Source organism: Felis catus, chromosome A2, assembly GCF_018350175.1.
Source record: "Felis catus isolate Fca126 chromosome A2, F.catus_Fca126_mat1.0, whole genome shotgun sequence".
NCBI classification, from domain to species: domain Eukaryota; kingdom Metazoa; phylum Chordata; class Mammalia; order Carnivora; family Felidae; genus Felis; species Felis catus.
In genome coordinates, this window is record NC_058369.1 from 26499804 (window position 1) to 26525642 (window position 25839).

The 25839-nt window shown below is 49.6% G+C and overlaps 1 protein-coding gene and 1 long non-coding RNA gene across 2 annotated transcripts in view; one reads left to right on the plus strand and one right to left on the minus strand.

The window, feature by feature from the left end:
- The window catches only part of FAM107A (family with sequence similarity 107 member A), a 53809-nt gene extending 31980 nt beyond the window's left edge, over positions 1 to 21829 (minus strand). The window contains exon 1 of the mRNA XM_006928901.5: positions 21518 to 21829. Within this exon, the coding sequence (XP_006928963.1) occupies positions 21518 to 21541 (24 nt within the window). The 5' untranslated portion in view covers positions 21542 to 21829. The remainder of the gene's footprint in view (positions 1 to 21517) is intronic.
- The window catches only part of LOC111559428, a 110998-nt gene that overhangs the window by 69364 nt on the left and 15795 nt on the right, over positions 1 to 25839 (plus strand). The gene's annotated exons all lie outside the window — the stretch shown is intronic.

Below are 25839 nucleotides of genomic sequence, written 5' to 3' on the forward strand. Positions count from 1 at the left end.
TAGTGCCTGGCACATATGTGACATTCAATAAGCTATTTAACAGTCATGCTATTATCATAATTATTGATCACAGGCTCACTTGTAAGGTTTTTCATTATATAATGGTAAAGCATGGGGCGCCTGGGTGGTTCAGTCGGTTAAGCGTCTGACTTTGGCTCAGGTCATAATCTCATGGTTTTTGAGTTCCAGCCCCACGTTGGGCTCTGTGCTGACAGCTCAGAACCTGGAGCCTGTTTCAGATTCTGTGTCTCCCCCTCTCTCTGCCCTTCCCTGCTCATGTTCTGTCTCTCTGTCTCTCAATAATAGATAAATGATAAAAAAATAAAAAAATAATGGTAAAGCATATTCATGCTAATAATTTAAATAATGCAGATGGGTATAAAGTGGGACCTAAAAATCCCCAAATACTTTAACCCCAAATCCCCCTCCCAGATGAAACCACTGTAAGTAGTTTCTTATGTGCCCATCCAGGAATTATTTCCACTTTCATAAACATCTAGAATAATTCTGATCTATCCTTTTGAAAAGTACAAAAGGGATCACATGAAATGCACTATTCCATTACTTGCTTTTTTATCACTTTATGATATCTCAAGGGCGTTTTTCCACACGTGTAATTCAGATACACAGCATTATTTCACTGTCTGCACAATGTTTCCCGGTAAATGTTGTTCGTAACTTATTTTGCAGGTCCTTACTGATGGACATTTAGGCTGTTAGCATTTGTTTTGCTATTGTGAGCAATATTTCAATAAGTACTTTACACATGTCTTTCTGTATATGGGTAAGTGCACCCACCAGAGGGAAAATTCTTACCAGTGGTATCCCTGGGTCAATGGTTGGGATATTTTCAAGTATGATAGATCTTGGCATATGTAAAATCTCTTTTTAAATCTCTCAGGAGCACTGGTATTTAAAAGGAATGTTCTAGTAGTTTCTTCTGAAAAGATTCCTTAAGCCATGCTAATAATCACCCCTGGAATGTATTTGCTGGGTGGGTTTTGAATTTTGGAGAAATGTTTTCTTTAAGTAGATCTAGTTTGTGTGGTCCCTGTGGTGTAGGGTCATGGACAGGGCAGGAGAGGGGACTTGGCCAAGGGGCACCCGGAAGTCAGGGAACTGGATCCCCACTAATCCCACCCCCATCCTCTGGCTGGCTGCTGGAGCCTGAGGGCAAAAACTCTGCCTTCCTGTGAGACCAATCCTATAGGAAGCAGGGCTTTGCTGCTTCTGAACTGACACTCTAGGGGAGCCACTGAGCCTGTGGATCTGGTGGGGCAGGGGGAGGAGAGGAGACACCTGAAGGGCCTTGCCAAAGATTGGACAATGGTGATTCTCAGCAGGTGAAATCCAAACAGCCCACAAGTGTAAGAAAAGATACTTGGCCTCCCCAGAAACCAAAGAAATGCACACTTGGGGCAACAATGCAGTATTTTTCACCTATCAGATTGGCAAAAATTAAAAAAAAAAAACGATACCTAGTATTGGAGACTGTTAGGATACCTAGTGTGGGGAAACGGACACTGCTGCACTCCTGGAGGGAGTGTTGGTAGTACAGTCTTCCTGCAGGGAAATGTGCACATCCCAATATCTACACTTTTCCATTTCTAGGAATGTGCTTTCAGGAAGTAACTGAACATATGCACAAGGATATGTGCTCAAGGATTTACTTTAACCAGCATTATTTATTCATAATAGTAAAAAGATTGGCAATAGGGTGACTGTCTAGAGATAGGGGATTGATTAAACAGTGTTATCTCCATAAAAAGTAAAACAATCTTTGGCCAGAACTGATGCTGTAGACTTGTGTTTACTAACATGGAAGATATCCACTACCTCTATATGAAAATCAAGTGGAAAAAAAACAGGTTACAAAATAGTATTTGTAATTCCATTTTTCCTGGTAACAAAATTGGTTGTATGTATATTATTACATATGCAGTATTATGCTATGGAGATAGCATATTAGATATATACATATGTTACACATATCAATTATATATATGTTTACATGTATAGATATGTGTGTAAATGTGTCTACATATGTACATTATGTGAATTTATGTAGGAAATGTTTAGAAGGATATGAATGCAAATGTCCCCAGTGATCATACTAAAGGGGTGGGAAATTTTATTCATTCATTCATTCACTCATTCACTCATTTTTGTCATTCTCTGCATTTCCTGAGGGGTTTATTCATTTTTTGGCAATAAGCTTGTATTGTTTTTATACTAGGAAAAATTATATGTTAATATTAATTTATTAATATTAATTAATCAGCAAAGTAAGATGATAAATTTGTCTCAACTGTGTTAGCCAGTCTAAGTGCAACTATCCTCTCATACCAAGACAGTCCACAACCCTTCTCCACTTTAGAATCCCTCTCTGATCCCAATAATAATATTGTAATTATTAATTACAATAATAATAATGAGGAAGAGGAGGATCATGATGTCCATTTATTGGGCACACACTGCATGCCAGACATTGGCTGGAACTTCACATGTATTCTTTCATTAGAGATGTAGATACTCTCATGTCTTTGGATTTCCTAGGAGAGCCTGAAATGGGGACTTTGTGCAAGTGATTTATTGAGGGAGGGCTCTCCTAGGAGGTCTCTGTGAAGGAGTAAGGGAGGGAAGAGGATGGGCAGGGTAAGTTCGGCAAAGATGGGGGTTCAGCTGAAGTCTAGTCTCAGTCTGACCCCACAAGGAGGTCTGGACTATACGTGGTACTACGTTGTCCTGCTTTGAGGCAAGAGGACTGGCCTTTTATCCCTCTACATTAGTTGGTCATTGGTTGTAGGACAATGGGAAGGGATAACCAGGCAGATGGGCTCAAGCTCCCAAATACCTCTGGGAGAGGCACCTTCCATCAGCCAATCGTTCTAAGAGTGCAGCTGTTAGCTGCCAACGCTCACAGTACCTGGCGGCTGGGTGTGCTGGACTACTACAGGGCACCTGGGTAGAGCACTGACCTACATATTATTATCCCCATTTTACAGATGGGGAAACAGACTCAGAGAGGTTGAATGACTTGCCCAAGGTTATTCAGTTGGTAAGAGATGGAGCCTGGTTTTAAACTCTGGCCCAAAGCTCTTGCTCTGAGCCCTGAAGCCAGACTGCTGGTAATTTCACTGCCCCAGCATGGGCCCCCTCCACTGGCTCTCCGTGCCTCACATTAGCGTCTCTGCCGATAAGCAGTTCCAACCTGGGCTTTTGAAGAAGGGAGCCACAAAAAGCCTTTGTGTTTCTGCAGAGGTCCTTGAAGGTTGTATGTTGGTGGAGCTGGTTGCTAGGAGACATTTCTCAAGAAAGTTTCCTTTGGAAAATGAGCTCAGGCTTTGCCCATAGCCTCACACTATTATATCTGGGAGAGAGACATCTCAGCCTGTATTTCCTCTATGGTATTAGCTGTGGATCCGATTCCTTCTCCAACTGGTTTTTCCAGGCCCCAGCCCAGAGTGTATCCTGGCTGAAAACAGCTCCTTGGCCAGACAAACTCAGAATCATGGAGAGAAAGAGCCCTTTGAGATGACCTGCCTGCCTTCCTCATTATGCAAATGGAGAAACTGAGGCACAGGGAGTTGAGGAGCTCACCTTGTGAGCTAGTGGCAGGGTCATGATTTGTGTCTGATTATGGCACGAGGCAGCCCCCCCCCCCCCCCCCCCCGGTGTCTGAACCCTGTATGGTGAAGACAGCAGGAACTCCATATGTGAGGACAGGGTGCATTTCTCTTCATTAATCCTTGGGTTTCAAAGCCTTCTGTGGACAAATGATTACTTTGCTCAAATGGAGATGAGCAGCTGGCATTAACTGGGCATCTACTCTGTGCCAAAGCCTAGAGTAAGTAAGTGCTTTAAGGTCTTTATCTGCTAAATCTGACCTCTAGACCACCTTGGGGTTCATTTCTACTGGCTGTTTTTTCCTTGACTAGAGATCATGTTTTCCTGTTTCTTTGCATGTCTAGAAAATTTTGATGGTATACTGGATATTGTGTGTGTGTGATGTGTTATAGAGACTCTTGATTCTGTTTCCTTTTGAAGAGTGTTAAGTTTTGTTTAAGCAGACAACACAATCAATAGCTGATCCTTTTGAAATCCCATGCCCTTCATTTTATACTTGATTAAGGGAGATTCATGCAAAGCTCGAGCTGTTTCCCAAGCCTCCCTAACTTGGCAGGACTCACCTTTAAACTCTGGCCTCTGAGGATATTGAAGGATTTGGCTTTAGGTTTTGTTAGGGCAGGTCTAGAGGGGTCCTTACACTAGAGCATGGTCCTCACTGCGAGGGCACAGCCTTTCCGGTGTCTCAGCTCAAAGCCTGAAGTGAAGGTCTCTCCAATGTCTGCCAGCACTGCTTGACTGGCAGGATCTGTTTGCTCTCCACTCCCGTAACAGCTGGTCTCTGCTAAACCTTGGATGGTTTCATGCTGTGCACGCACAGCCCAGCCTTTGGGCAAGGACTTGTGGGGTGTGGGGGACCCCCACATAGACTTCTGGGGCCCTGCAGCTATGCAGCTCCTTCCTCTCCAGTCCTATGATTCCTTCTTTTTTTATTGTCTCAGTTGCCCAAAGTTGAATCCCTGCCTCCTGAGCTCAGAGGGACTGTTGCATTCTGTTTAAGTTCCACTGCCCTGTGCCATGCCTGGGAGATTGTCCTAGGATGAGAGCCCAGGTGATGAGGGGCTCACCTTGTGAACCCCACTCCCTCAGAATCACAGTGTCTATTGTCCACTGCCTGCTCTCTGAAGACAACTGCCTCTGATTTTGAAGTGTTGTTTTTGGTGGGAGGACTGGTCTGGCACCGGGTCCTTCATTACGGCTGGAAAGGGAAGTCTACCTCGTAGATGGACACTCTCTACATTTGTCTTGGAACGTTTACTAGGAGCCTGAGAAAAAGGGCTAATTAGCATCATTTAATAAGCAAGGAAATTGAGATTCAGGAGGGTGCAGTAACTTACCCCAATAGCAAAACAGGCCAAGTTACTGAAAAGAGTTTGCTAGGGGCACCTGGGTGGCTCAGTCTGTTAAGTGGCCGACTCTTGGTTTCGGCTTAGGCCAGGATCTCAGTTTCGTGAGTTTGAGCCCCACATCAGGCTCTGTGCTGACAGTGCAGAACCTGCTTTGTATTCTCTCTGTCTCCCTCTTTCTCTCTGCCCCTCCCCTACCCATGGTATCTCTGCTTCTCTCAAAATAAATAAATAAGCTTAAAAAAAAAAGAGTTGGCTAGATTTCAGAGCCCATATTTTGTCCTTGTACTTTCAGTGGAAAAGATAAAATAAAAACTAAATTTCACAGTTACCATCACCAAAACAGCAGTGTGTTCTGAGCCAGTTCACCTATTTTCCTATATCCCATCTCTCACCATGTACCTTTATTCCTGTTTCTGCCACCGGCCCCTGTTCTGGCTGTTGTCCCCGTTCACAGGGAGGATTATAGTTGTCTCCTACGGGGCTTCTATTGTATTCTTCCTAGAACACTTTTGCTGTCTTATTCTCTTGCTCCATGACTTCAGTGGCTCCCTGTGACTCATGGCCCTTCCCAAAGTGTAGAATTGGGAACTGCACCTTAGGGAATGCTATACCTCACAGCTCTCCTCTTGGAGATTCACGGCTGGAGGTGTGAACATGAAGAGGCTCTGTAGGAAAGAGACCTGTTTAATTGGGCTTCACCCAGTCTGTTGATCCTGAAACCTTTAGCTCATCTAACCCCTATTAAAATCTTGTGGAACATATTAGAAAACTTTGGACCACAGAGTAAAGGCTAGTATTTTCTGTCTGCATTCCAGTCCTACATTTCAACCTACTCTTTCAATTTCATTTTCCATGACTTCTTGTCACAAGTCACCCTCCCCCCGTACCTATTTCCCCCTCCAGTCTTCATACCCCTCTAGCTGTAAGAATGATATAAGCCTGCAGCTGCTGGGAGTTTCCCTGGAGGGGGACTGGTCCAGCAATGAGGTCAACCAGAGGAAAGTGGAACCATGAGGAAGAGAGGGACCAGGTCCATTTAAGACCCTGGATGCAGCCTTGCCTGAAGCCATTTCTCCTAGACTTTCAGTAATAAGAACTGATGAATTATTTTTCTTTCCCTCTTGACTCCAGACTCCTGCAACCAAAAGAGCAAACAACAGCCTGAGAATCCTATGCAGGGCTCTTTCCAGAACAGCTCCGTCCTCATGCCTTAAATAACAACAATTAACCTAAGAGCCAGGCACCTCACCTGTACCAAACCTGCAAGGTGATAAAAATATCCCCAATTTACAGATGAAGAAACTGGGGCTCAGGGAGGTTGAGCCACTTGCCCAAAGTCCCACAGCTGGCAGGTGGGAGAGCTGAGATTTGCCTCCTGCATCTGGAAGGAACCACCTAGTCCACAGCATGCAAACCTGGCCTGGATTCTAACTACCCAGACTCTCACGGAAGTGGCATGGGAGACACCTGGTTTTTCTGGAACGGGGCAAAGGCAAGGAAATCAGCAGTGAGACCTGGCCCCAGATCCCATTACGCCAGGGGAGATCACGTTTCCCCCGTTCCGGCGCCATGAGCAGGGCAGAGAAGCGGGCAGGCAGCCACTTCCCTGGTTATTCAAGTAGAAAATTACAGGTGCCCAAAATAGCCTGGGCATTCTTTTATTTATGAATAAGCAGCAACTCTGTGAAGCTGGAATGGGGCTTATATGTATTTCTTTCCTTTGACCACCTTCCTGAGATCTGCAGAGATCCCTAGTTCTTTCGGGGGGCTCTCTCAGGAGTTGGGGGAGCTGGCAGGATTGGCGTGGAGGTGTTTTCAGGGTACGGTGATGAAAAAAGGAGAAATGAGGCCTCACCATGCAGGGGCTGGGGATGCCCCAGTCCTGAGGCTTGAGTTCCCAGAGGGTGCAGGGGATGGGATAGTAGACCTAGGTCTGTCCCAGCTATCCTCTGCTGTGTGGCCTTAGGCAAATGGCTTACCCCCTCTGGGCCTCTATTTCTTCTGTAAAATCGAATGAGTCCTAAATGCACAGAAAAGTGTATTTTCTTCTGAGCATAAAATTAATACTTGCTCATTGTAGACAATGTAGAAAGTGCAGAAAAAAAAAAAAACCCAAAAAACAAAAAAAAACCAAACCAACACAACCCCACACAAAAATGACCATTATATCCCCCATTGTCTCTCCCTAATTAAGATAATCAGGATTAACCTTTGGTATATATCCTTCCAGTCTTTCTTTCCATGCATGCATTTAAAAAACGGTTGGTAGAGCACAATACCTGAGCCACTGTGCTCTGAAAATGGAACCCTCACTTATATTACAGTCAACAAGTATTAGTCAGTCAATAGACATTATTGAGCACCGTCCTTGGCCCTGGGTGGCTTGGAGACAGCTTTACTCCAACATCCCCTACATCCTCTTTCTGTTTGTCCAGCCCTCCGGCAACAACCCCAACCCTGGGTCCTCCCTCAGAAGCACCTGAGGGGTTAGTGAGGCGGGAAAGTCATTTTGCAGTCTCAGACGTGGACGTGGAGCCCAAGGTGGGGCCTGCAACCTGCTGGTGCGGACATCTGTGACCTTGCCCTCCGGCAGGCCTGTGCACAGAAGGGCTGGCCTGGCCATGGCGTCTGGACCTCTGACTGTCCTCCCTGCTGCCCTCTCCCGGGGCTGTGTGTTGACTAGTTGATATGTAAAGGGTGCCTGGCACATAGTGTACAATCAATAAGTCTCAGCTGCTGATAGGACTGTTACATCATTACTATTCCTAGTGGGGTCTAGGCAGCCTGAGGCCATTCCCTCTCAGAGACTCTGGTTGGTAATGAATCTGAGGAGACAGCTGAGTCACTTGCAGGATGGAAATAACAAGAGCATTAATGACGACCGCTTCCATTTATCGGGGCAGCACCTCGCTGAATCATTCCATTTGCTGCTTACAGCCACCCGAGTAAATGAGTGTCATCAGTGCCCACGCACAGGTGAGGAAACCGAGGCTCAGAGATTTCAGTTAACTCTCCCAAGGCCACACAGCTGGCAGGTGGCTAACAGGGACTTCATGCCAGATTTGTCCTGTGCAGGATCCCTGGTCCCTGAGGCTCAGCCTGTTGGGATGAGGAAAGCCTGGTCTCTGCCCCTGGCGTGCTCACCTGCTGGTGGCAGACGCCCTGATTTGGAACTTTAAGTTCCCTGTGTTTGCTGAGGGGTAGAGGGAACTCCGGGGTCAGAGGGAGCTCCGGAGTCCAGCTCTGGCTGGAGGCTCTGGGGTCAGACGGCCTTCGTATAGATTCCTACTCCGACACCTTTGAGCTTTGTCACCTACCTAACTTCTCCCCGCCTCAGTTTCTCACCTGGAAAGTGTGGATAATCAAAGAGTTGGCAGAGGCTGGAGCTGGATGACATGAAGCTCTTAGCACAGGTGTGGGGTGTAGTAAGTGCTCAATAAATACAGTGTTAATCACTTTCTCACTGATGTTATTCCCAGGGGACTTACTGAATTTCCAAAGGCCACCTTCCTTTGCACCAGAGTGGTGGGCAGGGCTGTGGCTGGTGTAGTTCAAGGAAACCCCAGCCTCCCGCCAGCACTTGGGGTTGGCTGCTTTGTGCCAGATGCTGCCCTCGGGCTGGGCTGCTGCAGACACGAGCCCCCGTGTGAGAGGAGGTGGCAGGAAAGAGGGGTTCCTGCCCAAAGGCTCCCCTTCACCCACTCTACTTCCCCCTCCCAACCAGGGATCAGCAGAATTTTGACAGCCAGCCTTGCCCTCCAGAGATGGTGCTGTTCTGAGCTACGGCACTCTAGCAGGGCCAGCCACGATCGTGATGTTTGCCCACCCTGGATGGCTCCTTCAGCCCGTAGGCACTCTTGATTTTCTGCAGTGCGTGTTTATAGGCGGGACCCTGACACGGGCTCAGCCCAGAGAGCCTTGACAACCTGACGGAGAAAAGCGGGGGAACTGCCGCTTCCGGGCTTGATTCCCGGGCTCTGGGTGGCCCACCCATGGCCCTGGGCGGTGATGTTCGGGCAAGTGTGTGGTTCAGATGGTGGGCTCTGAGGCGGCCTCCTGGGTCCGATCCCTAGGTTCACCACTGACCTACTGTGTGGCTTGGAAAGGCCCCTGACCTCTCTGAGCTGTTTCCTGTCCGTAAAATGAGGGTAACTGCAGCACCAACTTAATGGGGTTGTTGTGAGATGGTGCTGTGTAAAGTACTCGGATGGTGCCTGCCACGTGATGATTAACTAAATGGGAAATGATTATTTCCTTGAAATGAAGTTGTTGGAAACCCTGTGGTCCGAGGTGCCAAACTGCTCTGTGTGAGAATGAAGAAATCCAGGAGACAAGTCACACTGTGTGGGTTGTGTTTCCTGCAGCAGTGATTCTCGACTCTGGAAACAACCTCCCATAAGGGTCTGATGGCCACGTTCCCCGTCGCTGGAAAGTCTGTCTGTCCTCACGTGCACACAGCGTTTTCCACCCAACTTCATAGAAACTCACCCAGCCACCTAAATGTGGAATTCATCCCAGGAAAAGGACATAGGATGTCTATCAGGGCGTGGAAGAATAAAAGAATAACTTAAATTCTCTCAAATCAAAGATTCTTCAAGCCGATCGTGGCATGTCTGTATCAGGGGAATACTATGTACCCACAAAGAAGGGATTGACATGAAAGGATGCCCCCCACCCCAGGGTTGAGTGCCCCAGGGCCATTACCTCCCTGTGAATGGGGGAGGGAGGGAAACGGGAGGAGGCCCCACTCTCTGGAGACCATCTCTACCCAGCCCTCCCAAGGAGCTCAGCCTCCCATGACTGTCGAATCCTCACTCTGGGATTGTGGAGCCTTTGCTGGGCAGGAGGCAAAGGCAGGAAACTTTAGCCCTTACAGCCGGTCTGAGGTCTACATGTCACGCCTGCCGCACACAGCTTGCTGGCTCGGCTCCTGCTGGCGCTATGGCCCAGGGAGGCAGCCCGGAGGCTCCTGGCCGCAGCACATCAGGCTGGGGGCAGGCAGAGGGGTGCCCGCAGACCACGGTGCCAGTGGGCAGGACTGGACCCATGAAGTCACCCCAGGATGTCTCTCCCTCTCTCCACTGTTAACCTGGCTGAGACCGATGAGACACCCTTGGAAAAACTGCCACTGGAACTTTCCACTAACCTGGCTCTGGAATGACAGGATTCGGAGGAGAGGGAAGCCCATGGCCATTTCATGGCCAACTTCTTAGCTGACTGTCTGTGAGTCAGACGACACTCACAGAGAGATGTTTGTAGTGCACAGGTTAAAAATAATTCCAGTGCCTCCAGGCTGTGGGATCTGGGAGTCCTGCTTAGAATTTTTTTGCACGGATATTTATGAGTGGATTGGACTGTGATTTTCTTTTCTTTAACTGTCCTTGTTTAATTTTGATATCACAGTTATTTTATCATAGGGGCACCTGGCTGGCTCTCAGTAGAGCATGTGACTCTCGGTCTTGGGGTTGTGAGTTCGAGCCCCACGTTGGGTGTAGAGATTACTTAAAAATAAAATCTTTGAAAATAAAATGCAAAAAGTTATTTTATCATAAAAAAGGTGGGAAGTGTTCTCTCATTTTCTGCTGTTTAGAAGACAGAGTATAAAACCAAACTGATGAATTACTTTAAAGCTTAATAGAACACACCTATAAAAATGATGATCTGATGGTTTCTTTATGGGGAGATTAACCCATGGCTCAATTTCTTAAAGTGTTACTAACTACTCAGTTTGCTTATTACTCCTTAAGCCAGTTGTTCAGCAATGTTTTCTAGATGTTTCTAGAGAGTTTAAAATTGTACAGGCGTAAAGTCAGCTGTATCATTTTCTGCCATCTTCTTCAAAAAACCAACTTTGAGCCATACTGATCTTTGTTATCACATATTTGTTTTCCAGTTCTTTCATTTCTGCTCTAATTTTTATTTTCCAGTTACTTCTGGAAACTACTGGAACTACTTCCTGTTACTAGTTTTTTAGATTGGTTCTGCTGTTCTTTTACCAACTGCTTAACTTTGACATTTGGCTCATTAAATCTCAGCCTTCTTTTCTATCTGCTTTTAAGGTTATAAACTTCTCCTTAAATACTGGGTTATCTGTGTTTTGATATACAGTATCTTTATGACCACTGAGGTCTGAAGATTTTCTTGATCCCTTCATTGATCAATCTAGAAGTGTTTCCTATCTTCCAAACAAATATATTTTAGTTTCTTTTTTGTTTATTATTGTCCTTTAATTATGTTGTTGACCTATACCATGATGGGTAGGATACAGATGTTTTGGTATCCGGATTTGTTTTGTAACCTAGAATGTGGTCAACATTTGTAAATACTCCATGAGTGCTTGAAAACGTTTGATAGGTTTCCAAACACATCTTTTAAGTCAAATCTGCTTTAAAAAAAAAAAAAGAAAGCAAAACCGTAATGAGACACTAGTATCTATCCATCAGGGTCACAAAAAATTAAAAAGCGTGAAAAGTAGAAAACATTGGCAAAGATGTGGGGTAGTTGAACACTGATACACTGTCTGTGGGCATGTAGTTTGCTGTAACCGGTCTCCTTTATCTAGAAAAGGTGTGAAGGGCGGCAGCATAGGTGACCCCAAACTATGCCGCTTTGGCATAAGGATTATTTTGAGCTAGAGACACTTGAAAAACAGCAGGTACAAGAAGGGTACTCTGCCCCCACCTCATCTTCCTGAAAGCAGGAGATAAGACTCCGGTGTCAAAGATGCCTTCCCTACACCAGGAGGAAAGAAACATTTTTATCACCAGAGACGGGATGGAGCTGAGAGAAATCTATACAAACAGATCTTGTTAAGATAACCCTTGTCTTCCTTTAATCTCTCCGTATGTTTCAGTCACTTTCCCACAATTGCTATTTTTTGTTCCACTTGGTGGAGAAGCACTTGGGTCTGTGTGCTTTTGGGGGCTTTGTTTTCCAATGGGGACTCTCATGAACCTGTGAAAATCTCTAAGCTTTTCTCCTATTAACCTGTCTTAGGTTGATTTAATTCTCAGTCTTAGCCAGATACCCTAAGAGGGTAGAGGTAAAATTTGTTCCCTCGGACTTAGTGATCCCACTTCTGGGTCCACAGCTGAGGGACACATGGGTCCCCTGAGACAGAGAGAGAGAGAAAATTCACAGCAACATTAGCGTAATGGCACTTGATCACTTTGTGGAATACCAGTGCCAGTTCAAGTCCTGAACCTGTGGTTGGCAGAAACATCTCTATCGTTTTGAGATCTTGTTTTTTCTTCCTCGGCTCTGGGGCTGTTGGGGGTAGAGGGCTTCAGGGGTAGAGGATATCAGGACATCAGGAAGGGGGCTGTTGGTCTGTGGGGACATTTCCATGCTGGCATCTCAGTATAGTCATTTGTAGCTAGCATAATTTGAATTTCTGATTTGTTGGCAGCTAATGGTGAAGGCCTGTGAGAAGGATGCCTCTTCCTAATTCCTGTCAGTCAGTCATTGTGGCCTGTACTCTCTGTCTCCCTGAGCACACTGTGACTGCCTCAGGCCTGACGCAGCATCTGGCTCGGAGCGGATGCTCAGGAAATATTTATGGAGTGAAGGAGTGAGTTCCCTCTATGACAGCTATGGATTCATTAATTTATTCACTCATTCACTCATACCTATCGTATATCCAACCTGCACTAGGTCCTGAGCGTCCAGAATGAGTGACAGGTAAGGTCCCTGCCCTCAGAAAGCTGACAGGCTGGTTGGGAAAGCCAAGTATGAAACAGTTAAAGAAATAACCAAAGAAGGTGATTTCAGATGGTGGTAAGTTCTGCGGAGCTCCTACAAGACTGGAGACAAAGATGGGGGTACTTAGCTAGGACGGGGGGTGGGGGGTTGGGGAAGGCCTCTCTGAGCTGAGCCCTGCACAGGCCAGCCCTGGGGAGAGCCAGGGAAGAGTGCACCAGGAAGGAGGAACAGCAGAGGCAATGGCTCTGAGGTGGGGAAGAGCTTGGTGGGTCGGAGAAACACACAGAGTCCAGCATGGCTGGATTAGAGTGAGTGAGAGCCAGTGTCACAGGAGGCCACAGAGGGGGCCACATGGGGGTCACAGAGGGCCTGGTGGTTGTGGATTTCCATGTATCTGCTCTCCAAGGGTTTTACCCAGGAGAAGGGAGGACTAGGCCTGGAATCAAAATGACATGTGGGAAGTCACCCCACTGGACAGGAGCTAAAGGGACCTGAGGCCCCAGGAGAGCCGCTGGCAGAGGATGGATGAGTTCCAGCTATGCTAATGTATAACTTTAGATGCGTAAGAAGAGTAGAGGTCCAGTGGGGTGAGGGTCACAGTTATGGGTTGCATTGTGTCCCCCCAAAGAGATATGTTGAAATCCTAGCCCCTGTACCTGTGGAGGTCACCTTAGTTAGAAGTAGGGTCTTTGAAGACGTAATCAAGTTAAAATGAGGTCATTAGGGTGGGCACTAAGCGAGTATGACCGGTGTCCTTATAAGCAGAGGAGATGAGACACAGACAGACAGGAGAATGCCACGTAATAGTGGCGGTGGCAGAGACTGGAGTGATGTATTTACAAGCCACAGAGCAACAAGGGTGGCTCACAGCACCAGAACTAAGAGAAAGGCAAACAACAGATTCTCCCCTAGAGGCTTATGGGATCACAGTCCCGCCAACAGCTTGACTTCAGGCTTCTAGGCTCTGGAACAAATTTCTGTTGTTTTCAGCCACCTAATTTATGGTAGGTAGGTGGTCGGGGCGGCCCTAGGAAACCAGTATGTCCCTCCACAGTCCCCGGTTGTGACCACAGCGTCACCATGGGCCCTTCACAAACTGACTGCTTTGGGGCCTGCTGATGGCAGGATTCTCCATGAACATCTGCCACATCGTATACCCCAATATGACCCCGAAGTGTTCCCAAGAGCTCAGGTGCATAAGGAAAAACTCTTGGGTGGGTCCCCCACACAGCATCTCCATCTGGTTTCTGGCCGAGTTCTGCAGGTTCTGGGTATGACATCCCTTGTGGGACACCCCATGCCCTATCCTAAGCTTCCATGGGAGCAAGATGTCGCTAAGACCAAGCCAGGCTCTCCCGGCTTCCCTGGGGCACCTTGCTGTTTTCTTTGGTCTTGTCTTAGATTTTAGATGACAGAAGGAAAGTTCCAGCTCCTTGCCCTTTCCCTACCCCCAGGCCCTGAGATCTGATCGCTCACTTAAACAAAGCCCCTCGTTCATGTCAGCTTAGGAGACACAATGTTCTGAAAGCAGATCCCTGGGGCCCAGGGAGGGAGCTGCCTTTTTGGATTCCTGCCTTCTCAAAAGCCGGCTTTTGATTTGGCCCCTCCTGCCCCACCTCCAAGCCCTTTCATGAAGGAAATTAAATTCTTCTGAACTTTAAGGTCGCTCTTCAACCCAGCTCCCAGTGGGACTGGAGCCACCACCAGCTAGTAACTCTACCCAACAAGGTGAAGATTTACTCTGGCTTTTGAGCGTCATGGTTTCATCCAGATACTTGAAAAACAAGTCAATTGAGCCGTGGAGCCAGAGGCATCTGGGTTCAAGGCCTGGTTCTGGCAGTTAATGGCTGTGTGGTCTTGAGCAGTGAGCTCAACCTCTCTGAGTCTGGGTTTTTACCTTGGTGAAGTGGGGACATACATATGTATGTGGCCGGGTTTGTAGTGAGGATTCTGTGGGAGTTCAATGACTGAAAAGCATTCATATTTTTACCTTGGAAGGTCTGAGAGGCCTGGTGACCCCTGAGACTGCTGAAGCATGTGGAGTGGATTCAGTTCAGCTTATGGGTGTAGGCCAGGGTTGGCTGTGCTGTGCAAGGTCTCTGCAAACCTTTGGCTTCTGGAGCGTGTGGGAGGAGCCTAAGGCCATCTTGCATTAATATGACTTCCTCTGACCCCTTCAGGGCTGTGAAATGGGGGAGACAACCCAGGCCGGCCTGCAGAGAGGGGCTATGGCCATCATGTATGTGGGGTCCTGGCACTGCATCCTTTGGGGGATGCGTGTTCTCACCTCCCTGCTTCTCCCTGCCTCATTTTGCCCCCTAAAGCAGTGAGTTGCACAGCTACCAACCCTGCATTGACAAGGGAGGAGTGTGGAAGCCCAGAAAGGGAGACCGTCTCGTCCAGGGTGGCTCAGGGCCTTGAGGTGAAGGTTTTTGCTTGCTGGTGGATGAAAATTGGATTAAGAGGATGTGAGTGATGTAAGGAAGGAATGAAAATAATGTCCTGCCCTCTACTGTCCTGGAAGGATTTGCCCCTCATGGTCTGAGCATGAGGTGAAGCCTGCCATCTTGGTTCCTTCTCCCCTTTTCCTGTCTAGAGGCATTAAAACACATGGGAGTGGAAAAGAGGCCCAGAGGGGCACTCAGAGGGTGTGGGGAGCAGAGGGGCAGAGGTTGGGGAGAACAGGCTTGGGGTCTGCTCATTCGGCTACCAGCAGACTTTCTCTTGGTGATTTTCATCTCTTGTGTCTTTGTCTCCCTTTCTCCCTCTCTATCTCTCTTTCTCTTGCTTTGTTCTCAGCTGTTTTGAATACTTGAGCAAAAGAAAGGAGAGAAAAAAAAATATTCTCCTTGATCAAAGAGGCTGAGGAAGATCCATAGTTGGTTTTTGGGGGGAGGGTGTTGCTATAAGGAAGTAGAGGGGTAGGTGGGGCAGTGGTGAGTTAGGGCCTCACTTGACCCAGGCCCATGGCAGGTCCCAACCCCAGAATCAGGGGTCAGGGCACTGTGCTAGGCTCAGGAAGAGTGGCTGCAAACCAGAAGATTCTTTCAGTTCCTGGATGCACCATGCCTCTTATACCTCTAGGCCTTGGCAGGTCCTACTGTGTCCCTGGACATGTCTCCTGGCTCCCAGGCCTGCTTATCCCTTCTTCATTCTTTGGATCACAGCTTGGGCCTCTGGGAGCTTCCCTGGCCTCTTCTTGCTTTGTGGACCTCCTTCTGTACCCCAGCTCCTCTGTGTTTTCCTTATCAGGGCACCCAGTACCTGCTCTGTCATCACCACTGACTTATTTCTCTCTTGCTGGGCTGTGCAGGGACGGGGCCAGAGTCTTATTCACTGGTCTGTCTCTGGCGCCTGGGATCCTGGTACCCAGTGGTGCCCAGTCAGTGCTTGTTGGATGAAAGGTGAAAAAAATGGTTGGATGAATGGTGAAAAATCCCAATGAGGGATTTTGCATTTGGCCAGGAAGTTGTGCAGGTGGAAAATCTGTGTGTGTGTGGAGGGGGGGGGCAGCTGGAGGCAAGGTGGTGAATGTGGGAATTTGGGTCAGAGTCTTAAAGCTCTTGGAAGGTAAGAAGGGGATGTATGGGAGAAATTGAGGGACTCAGTCTATGTCCTTCCTCTCAGCCTGAGTTCTGTGTGGATCCTTCCATGAATTTGGCCTTCAGCCCCACCATGGAGTTACCCCTATGGAGACCCAGCTGCCATCTCTCTCTCTCTCTCTCTCTCTCTCTCTCTCTCTCTCTCTGTCTCCCTTCCTCAATCTCTTGGGTACTTATTATCTGCTAGGTGCTGGGGACACAACTGTGAGCCACAAAGTCAAACACAGTCTCCCTCCTTGGGGAAATCACAGAACTAAATCCGAGATTACAGCCTTGATCAGTGTGGTGGGGAGAGCGTGGGGAGCATAATGGGATTTGCCCTAGTCTGGGGAACTCAGGGGGAGTGGTGGTGCCATGGGGTGTCTGAGGGAGCTTTACCCCCTTCTAATCTCTCTGGCCCCTTCCCAGCACCGCTGGCGATCCTCCAGGCTTGGCGAAACCTGCAGCCCGTTCCTGCGGATACGGCTCTGAGACAGGCTTACTCTGGCATCCTCGTCTTAGCCTCCAGCCCTGCATAGACATTAGAGATCCACTCGGGCCAGGCTTCCGAGGAGAAGCGTCAGCTGAGCTGGCATCTTCCTTTCTTTCTCCTTCAATGTCTTTCCCCCATAAGCTGGGCTTCCTGCCATAAGGATGGACAGGAGAAGTTTTAGTCTTGGAAGAGGTGATTGCAGGACTGTAAGTGATGGCACTGTGCAATCACAAAGCAGCATTCTTTCCTCTGGGCAGACCTAGCCAACACCTGGGTACCAGGATCTGCTGGTAGAGAGTGGACTGGATTCCACCCCTGCTCACCCATCCACTCATTGCTTTTGTGCACTGCCCAGCCTGTGCATCTGTTCGAGGCAGCCCGGGGCATTCAGCTTCTGAATTCCATCTTGGCTTGGGGAAGCCAAGGGCAGAGGAGGAGGAAAGCCCCATAGGGAGGCCTCAGGGAACAGGAAAACTGCCCTTTCCCTGTCTCCAAAGGTCACTGTGCCTACTTTCAAATGCCCCTTTCAGTTGTTGCCAGTACATAGCCCTACAGCTCCCAGACCTGGCCCTGTGTCCTTGGGCTTTCCCAGGGAAGAAATTTCAGCTCCAACTTTTTCAAGGGTCCCAGGCCAGGCTATTCTGAGAGTAGAGGATGAGGTGGAGAGGACAGTTCACAGTGGAGGGGAGCACGGGGTGCTTACCGGTTTGCTCAGGCTGGGAAGGAAAACATTCAGGGGCTTTCAGATCCAGGGGGTGAACAGATGGAGTAAAAGGGGGAGCCTGGACCTGAATGACAAAGTCCAGGGTTTGGCAAGCTGCTCACAATGGCGGCATTTGTGCTAGTGCCTAATCCCAGAGCCCCCGGGAGTGTGCCCTGCATGCCCAGATGAAGCCCCAGCTCCCATCAGGGAAGCGGTCAGAGGCGGTGGGCAGGGGTGGGGGGGGGCGCATGGCATGGCACGGGCAGCGGGCAGTGAGAGCCTTCTAACGAGGTCCTCCGGCCCCACTGAGCGGCACCGGGGAGAGGAGCCATCCATCATCGGTGGGGATAATTGTTCAGGGAGCCAGTGGGGCCCGGCCAGATGTGCGCCTTTCGGACTCCATAAGAACGAACACTCCCTTTCAGGCCATTTATCAAATTTAGCTGGATCTCTCCTCTTTTATTCCTTTTGTTTCAGTCAAGGAAACTTCCTTCTAATGAAGACGAATACAAAGCAACGAGTGACTTGGCAAATATCAACAGTCAGAATGTAGGATTTGTTCAGTGAAAAACCTGGGTCGTGCTGAGTTTGGAGACATGTCTTGCAGCATGCTGAGTGTTGAGGGCTTCAAGGGGTTCCACTGTGGGTCTGGGGGCACAGCCAGCCCCCTCTCTGCTGAAGCTCCACCTTCAGCTTCCAGAGCAAGGGTACCATTGTGTGCCACCGTTTCTGACACCGACTCTGTGCCAGGCACCTCTGCTCATCCTAGTGTGGAAGGGGAAATCATGATCCCATTTAGCAGATGAGGAGACTGAGGCTCGGAGAGGTTAAGCAGGTGGCCCTGACAGGGGTCCCAGGTGGGATTCGAACCCTGTTCTTCCTGCTCCAGAGCCCACCTTCACACACGCCAGCAGTGGGGTTCAGTGGTCAAGGCTCCTTAGACTGCCTGCTTCAAATCTCGACTCCACTGCTTACTGGCTGGGTGACCTCGAGCCTCTCATTTAATCTCCTTTAATCTCTCTGTGCCTCTGATTGTTTGAGTAATGAACGTATCCACCTCAAAGAGCTGTGGGCATACTGAATGAGAATCTTTGCCGAAGCGCAATGCACATGGGCTGTTATGAGTAACGTTTTCTTTTTAGTATCAGGGTATCATTTAGTATCTGTATTTAGCATTGGGCGCTTTAAGGGTAGAAGTAGGATCATGCCTGGGGTGCTGGACTTGTGTGGGGACTGCCTGTAAGAGCTTGTGGGCCTGTGCCCTTCCTGGGGGAGGGGCACTGGCTGCTGAGTGGAGGCTGAGGACGGAGTGCCCAGACCCCGGTCGTCTGGTGTCTGAGGGCCGTGAGAGTTGCTGTGAGGGCAGGTATGCCTTTCCCTCCTTGGCCCAGCTCCCGGCACAGGTGCCCAGTTGATGGGTGTTTATGGGAGGCTGGGCTGGGAGCCAATGAAGATGGGGCAGACAGTTATATACCAGGAGAGAGTGCTCTAAGTGGGCAGGGGTCATCTCCAAGGGGCGGCCCGATCCTGCCCTGCATGGTGAGGGGGAAGGAGACCCACTGCCTTCCTGTGTGCTTCTGGGGCTGGGCCCAGAGCTGCCAGGCCTTGTGGGAATGGTCTGACCCTGGCTGCATGGCCCTGGCAAGTCCTCCCGCTCTCTCAGCCTCAGTCTTCCCAGCTGTACAATGGGGAGAGGCTTGGAGCACATCACCAGGGGTTTTCCAGAGCTGTTATTTTATAACTGTGAGTAAGCCACCAGTGTGGGAGGGGTCTGAGAAGCCCCCAGGGACAGCAGGGTGACCTTTATAGGACAGGCCAGTGGGTGCTGGACATCATGTTCTGCACGGCTGGGCCTGTCATAGACATCCCACAGAGGCAGCTGGGCTGTTTGCCTCCAGAAATGGAGACAGAAGTAGGCATATGGGGGGTTTGGTGGGGTGATCCATGGTTGGGGGAGCCCCACAAAGGGCCTGGCCTGGGCATGCTCATAACCTATGCTCCAGGCCAGCTCTACCACTGACCAGCTGGGGGAAGTTATGTTTGCTCATGACTCAGTTTTTTCATCTGCTGTTGGGTGTGATATTAATGCCCTCATTGGCTCAAAGGGAGGACACAGGTGTGAGAGGATCAAACTCAGAGAAGAGACAATGTTGACTGAGCACCTATTTTGTCCCAGGCATGATATCATTTAGTTTTATGACAATGTGAGAAGGATTATTATCTTTAGTTTATCGAGGCAGAATCTAAGGCTCAGAGAAGTGTATTGTCTTGTCCAAGGTCATAGAGCACGCGGAGGAACTGACTGAGGTCTGTCCGACCCCAAAGCCCATGTTCCCAATCACTATGCTCTTGCTGCCTTCTCCCCGGAAGGCCTTTTCCCTGCAGGGCCGGAGAAGGAGCTGGGCTCAGGGTAGGCATGGCTTTCAATGTGGGGGCTAGTCCTGGCTGACTGGTGGGGGAGTCCTGGGATGCTGTGCTGAGGGGGATTTTGAGGCTGTCTACACTTAGTGGGAAAGGGTACAGGGATCCATTGGTGATGTCTGTCACGGGTGGGGGAAGAGAGGATGGCAATACGTGAGCTGTATTTGCCGTTGCTGCACGGGACCTTGCCAGGGTCTTTTCTAGGCCTGGAAGGCTATTCTCCAAGGTGACTCTCAGCACAGGTAAGATCTAGAGGCTGAGCTCATTCCCCCTTGGGAAAGGAGAGGAGCTGGAAGACTGTTCCTGAAAGAGGGGATGGGTGGGGCCAGGGCGCAAAGCGTGGCTGGGATGGCCGCTCTGGGCTGCTCAGATAATCTACCTGTCCTAACTGCGGGCTGGCTCGAGGGAACACTACGGGAGGGAGAAGGGACAGCCACAGGACATCAACCTTGTAGGATAATGCTGCTGGGGGTGCTGAGGGGCGGCAGGAGCTCCCAGGTCTGACTGCTTCTGAAGCGAAGGAGGTGGGAAGCAGAGGCTGGCACTAGGAGGCCCCAGGGGGTTATCTAACCCAACACTCATTTTCCAGATGGGGAAACTGAGGTCCAGAAAGGCTTCCTCCATCAGGTCCATGATGTGTTTTACTTTAAATTTGAAAAATGTGGCATGGGCTGGGTTGGCAGAAAATTTGGAGCCAAGCACAACCATGAGCTGTTTGAGGATTAGAGCCCCTGTTTACTGGGCCCTCTGGGTGTTAGGCAGTGTGCTAAGCACTTTATAGGTATCAGGTCATGGAACTTCCCAGGAGGTGGGGACTGGCCCTACTTTACAGGTGAGGAGCTGAGATCCAGAGGGGTTCAGCTCCTTGGCGCAGTGGGTAGATGGGGGAGCTGGGACTGGGCTGCCTGACCACACCATTGCGATCACTGTCCTGGACAACGTGGGCTGAAAGCATGCAGGAGAATCCCCAGGGAGCCCTGCCTCCCCTTCTCCTCCATCCAGGAGGTCTGGGCCGGCCCCAAGAAGGCTTGTGGAACAAGCCCCCTCCCACGCCCCATCTCTAATGCAGACCACATTTTCAGAAACACGCATAGGCTATGCTGTCTACAGATCCCCTACTGGGAGCTCAGATGTAGAAGGTGATGCATAATAATATGAAGAGAATTCTATAATAATATATAATAATAATAATATATAATATAATAAATATATATGTATATATGTATAATTCATTTAATTCATTTAATATTTCACTGAGGTAGTGACTATTGTCCCCATGGGGAAGTGAGTTACAGAAAGCTTTGATACCTTGCCCACAGACACTCCCTGGTGCATGGGGAGGGGTGGCCACAGAGCCTGTATGTAGGAAAGCAGAGAGGCATATGTATAAGACCAGAGAGCCCGTGAGATTGGGCAGCCCCAGGTCTATTCCAGAGACGGAGAGATCAGATGGCTTTGTCTTAAGCCCCAGCCAGGTTTCTAGATGCAAATCTTGGCTGTGAGCTCAGAGAGGGATGCCGGGGGGCAGTGGCTGGGTGAGGCCCCCCAGAGCCGGTGGGTAGGTGGGTGAGGGCTCCCACTTGGTAAATGCAGTCTCCCTCCCCACGTTCAGGGACCCAACAGGACCCTTGGGGGCTCTTACCTTCTTCCCCTGGACTGTTCCCATGGCACAAAGTAGGCACCAGGCCTGGGTGGGCCTCGGGGGCCAGGCTGGGGGTCCTCCCTGCTGATGTTGATCTCAGGAGCCAGGGCCCAAGGGGTTCCCCGGGCCAGGGCCCCCTGTCCTCTCGCGGCTCATTCTCCTCAGGCACAAAGGAGGCTTTCACAGCTGTTCCTAAGCCCAGAGCTCCTCAGACAGGCTTAGAGTGATTGATCCTGTCAGAGGCGCACGGTGTCCGCATGTGGCCCACACGTCCTGTGGTCCCTGTAGCTCCTCACTTCCTGCGCCCCTGCCTCTCTCAGAAAGGGAAACTGAGGCATCCAGGGTTGGGGGGAGAAGCAAAGCAGTCCTCTCACCATGCAGCCGGCAGCTTGGGTGCGGAGGGTGACCTCTGGCTGGCCTAGCAGGCAGGACTTGGCCTTCTTGCCAGGCCGGGCACCAATCCGCAGACAGGGCCCAGACAGTGGAGACTGTGTGGGACAGCTGGGGCATGGGGCTCAGGGCAGGCTTGTGTGGGCACGTAAACCTCGGGCTGGACAGCCCCATTAATAAGACACTTGGGGGCAAGGGCTGTCCCAGAGCAGAGACTCTGAGAGCAGAGCACTTCATTCAACAGGACAGTTATCCAGGCGGGGAGGGGAGGGGGGAGGGCTGGTCTGGGCTCAGGCCAGGAAAATATCTGGAGGCTGGATTCCAGGCCCAAGGCCAAGTTCTCCAAGTTACCCCAGCAGTCACCCTCCTTCTCACTTGCTACCACCTTCCTTTTTATCGCCAGCATGGGGTGAAGTTAAGGCCAGAATCACTTTGGGCTTCTGTCCTAGCTCGCTCTTCACAGTTGTGTGACCCAAGGGGGCATGATTTGACCTCTGGGAACCTCAGTTTCTTCGTGTGTGTGTGTGTGTGTGTGTGTGTGTGTGTGTTCCTATAATCACACTGCACAGTGTTGCTCTGAGGGCCAAAAGAGGTAGGTGTGTACAGCCAAAGCCATTGTTCTGTTAAAACAAATCAGATGATGTCATTCCTGTTTTATCGTCTCCCACTTGACCGAAGAAGGATATCCACTGCCCCACCCCATGGGGCAGTAAGGATGAAATCTGGTGACTTGTGTAAAGCTCCAAGCAGAGGATGTGGACAATAGCAATTCTCCAGAGAAGTTTGGTGCTGCTGTTATAATGCTGTTAATAACACTGATGATAAAATCACTGCCTATTGGCAAGTCCCAGGTAACCAGTTTGATTAAGCCTAACACCCTTTCTTAAGAGGTGGCTGGGCAGGGAAAACCTTGCCACCTTCACTTTGCTCTAGTATGGTGCCTCACTGGGAAGTGGTGATGACTTATGACACAGATGATTTATGAAATGGTAGTTGGCAGTGAAGGCTCAAGGATTAGGCATTCTAGACCCAGCTTTGCCCACAGAATGAAATTCCCCGTGGCCTAAAGTTCTGATCTATCAAGTTTTTCTTGCTTTTTGGACATCATTTCCCATTCCCTTTTCTCCCTGACAATTCCTGGATCATACCACCTTTCTCCTCACCCCAGGACCTTTGCACTGGTTGTTCTCTCTGCCTGGAATGTTTCCCATCTCTCTCCCTCAACTCCATTTTTTAATCCTGCATAATTCTTTTCTTTTTATTCAACAGACTCAATTATCTCCTCCTCAGATAAGCCTTCCCTGACCCTCAATGCAAACTAGCTTCCTGGGTTCTCTGTTTATTATTTTTTCATTGTTCAGCTCCTGCACCTGAATGGCAGTTCCACAAAGCCTGGGACCTGGTCTGTCTTGTTTATTAGTTTACCCCCTGGGTCTAAAATAGAGCTTGGCACATTGCAGTCACTCAATAAATATTGGAGGAGTGGGTGAATAAATGATGGAGGATGAAATGAAATAGTCTAAGTACGTAGAGTGCCCAACACAGCCCTGACTCATTGTAAGAGTATTAGTACTGTCCCCTCTAGGCAAGCAAAAATGTGGCTTCTTCCTTTGCTCCTTCTTCTGGTCCAGCCCCTGCCTCAGCTGCCCCCCGTTCCTTTTCTCCCTGATTCAGTCATGGCTGGCGTACCGCTTCGGATTTCCTGCAGTACAGAGAGCATTCACGACATTGTAAAGGGCAGTGACTAAACTGGCCGTCAGCCAGAGCAGTAAAAATGCCGTAAGTCAGCCCTGAAGATCAAACTCCTTTGGCAGCCATCCCATAATTATCTACCAGCTTGGATCTTGGTGGGATGGGAGGAGAGAAAAGGAATTTTACCCGCTTATTAATTTTTCCCCATCTGCTTGGAGTCTTGCTGAAATATGACTTATGAGCTGCACTAAAAGCTTGGTTGCCTGGAGGTCTTGATTGGCTGGAGGTCCGAAGCCTGGCTTCTGGCAAGATGAGGGTCTGAAATGCAACATTTGGACCTCATGCCATGGGCAGGAATGGGGGTGGTGGACCCAGAACCTAGCACAGGTCTTGGCACCAAGGAGTGCTTGGAATGCAGACACAGATGATTTATGAAAAGACGGTTGGTGTTGCAGGGTCAAGGACAGGGTCTAGATCTGGCTTTGCTTTGTCTCACTGTGTGGCCTGGGCACAGCTCGTAGCCTCTCCTTCTCCATGTGCAAAATAGGCTGCAAACATCTGTTCCTTCCTGACTCACAATCTTGTAGAGGGGAGCAAGGCTTACAAAATGTGGGACGGTTTTGAAAAGAGGAGTTGCATATCACTCAGACCGACTCCCTCTTTGTCTCTCAAAGCAATGATGGTGGATTTTGAGAACGTTGACTCAGAGGTTCTGGGCAATTTTCAAAAGTCTTCAGAGGCATTCAGGAGGAGGAGGAGGAGGAAGGGGAAAAGGAGAAGGAGGAGGGGAGGGAGGAGGGAGAGAAAAACATTGTTCATCCCTGAGGAGTTTTAGGGCAAGTATTTCTGAAGGATTTGTTTCCTGTAGTGACGTAGATGGACCTGGGATTCCAATCCTTAATCGGAAGCTTTTTAGGCGCCTGACTTTGGACAAGTCCCTTGGCCTCTCTGAGCCTCATTTTCCTCATGTGTAAAAGAGGTAACAATGGTCCCCACCACATAGGGCTGTGAGGATGAAATGAGGTAATTCATATAAACCTCTGCACAGAGCCTACAGCAGCAATTCCTATAGAGGTTGGGTGCTGCTCTTATGCTGCTATTAGTGTAATAGTAAATTCACTGCCCATTGGTAAATCCCAGGCATCCTGTCCATTAAGCGGAGCGCCTTTCGCCAGACAGGGTGGGCAGAGGTAACCTTGCTGCTCTTCCCCTTTCTGTCTTGGTCTGCCACCTGCTGGTGAGGACCAGAATTACAGCTGCTGGAAAGCTCTCCCCCTTACCTCCCCTTACTTTCCCCCTCCTCAGTCTTGGGAGAGAGGAGTGGCGTCTAGGTGGGGAGAGGGTAAGGAGATATGAGCCCCAAATTCTGAGGCCACGAGAAGCTTGCAGAGATTCCTAAAGGATTGTCCACCGCAATGATGAGAAAAATCAGTTCTCATGTCTTACCCGTTTCACTTCGCGAATAACTGCGACTGGTCCCCTTTGTTCCATCCCTGTGCATCTCCTGGTCCAGGCCACCTCTTGGGATGACACAGCAGCCTCTTCACCCTGGCCTCGCTTTCTCCACTGCCTTCTCCTTACGGCAGCCAGGAGGAATTCTCAAAAAACTGCAGATCTGGTCGTGTCATTCCCCAGCTTCAATCTCTCAGTGTGTCTGCACAGCCCCTGGACAAAGTCCTAGCCCCGTCCCCCAGCCCACAAGGCCCTTAAGGCTGTCACCCCTGCCTGCTCAGCCCTTGTTATTCATCTCTTCCCCTCCCAGGCCTCTCCAGCTTGCAGGCCTTGTTCATGCTGCTCCCCTGGCCTGGCCTCCTTCCCCTCTTTGCCTGGGGAACTCCTGCAAACTCCCAAGGCTCAGTGTGGATGCCGCTTCCTCCAGGAGACCTTCCTTGATCCCACAGTCTTTCCCAGCATAGCCCTTATCAAGTCATATTGCCTTTTGATCTGGGTTCCCCACGGGGACTCTGAGCAGGGACTGTGTCTGGTCTTCTTCACTGTGGTATCCCCCGTGCCTACCCAGTCCTTGATGCATAGTGGGTGAGTAATGACTGATTCAACTCTCTCCAGCCATTTTCTTGGACTCTCTGTCTTGCCCCAATCCTGAGCTGACCTGGAGGTCCCTGTAGTGGCCACAATGCCCTGGCAATGATGTTGAGAACCTCATGGGTGTTTGGCATTTTGTGAAGCCCACCCCAGGGGACCCTAGGGGGGCTGGTTCTAGAATGCCATCTCCTTGGTGG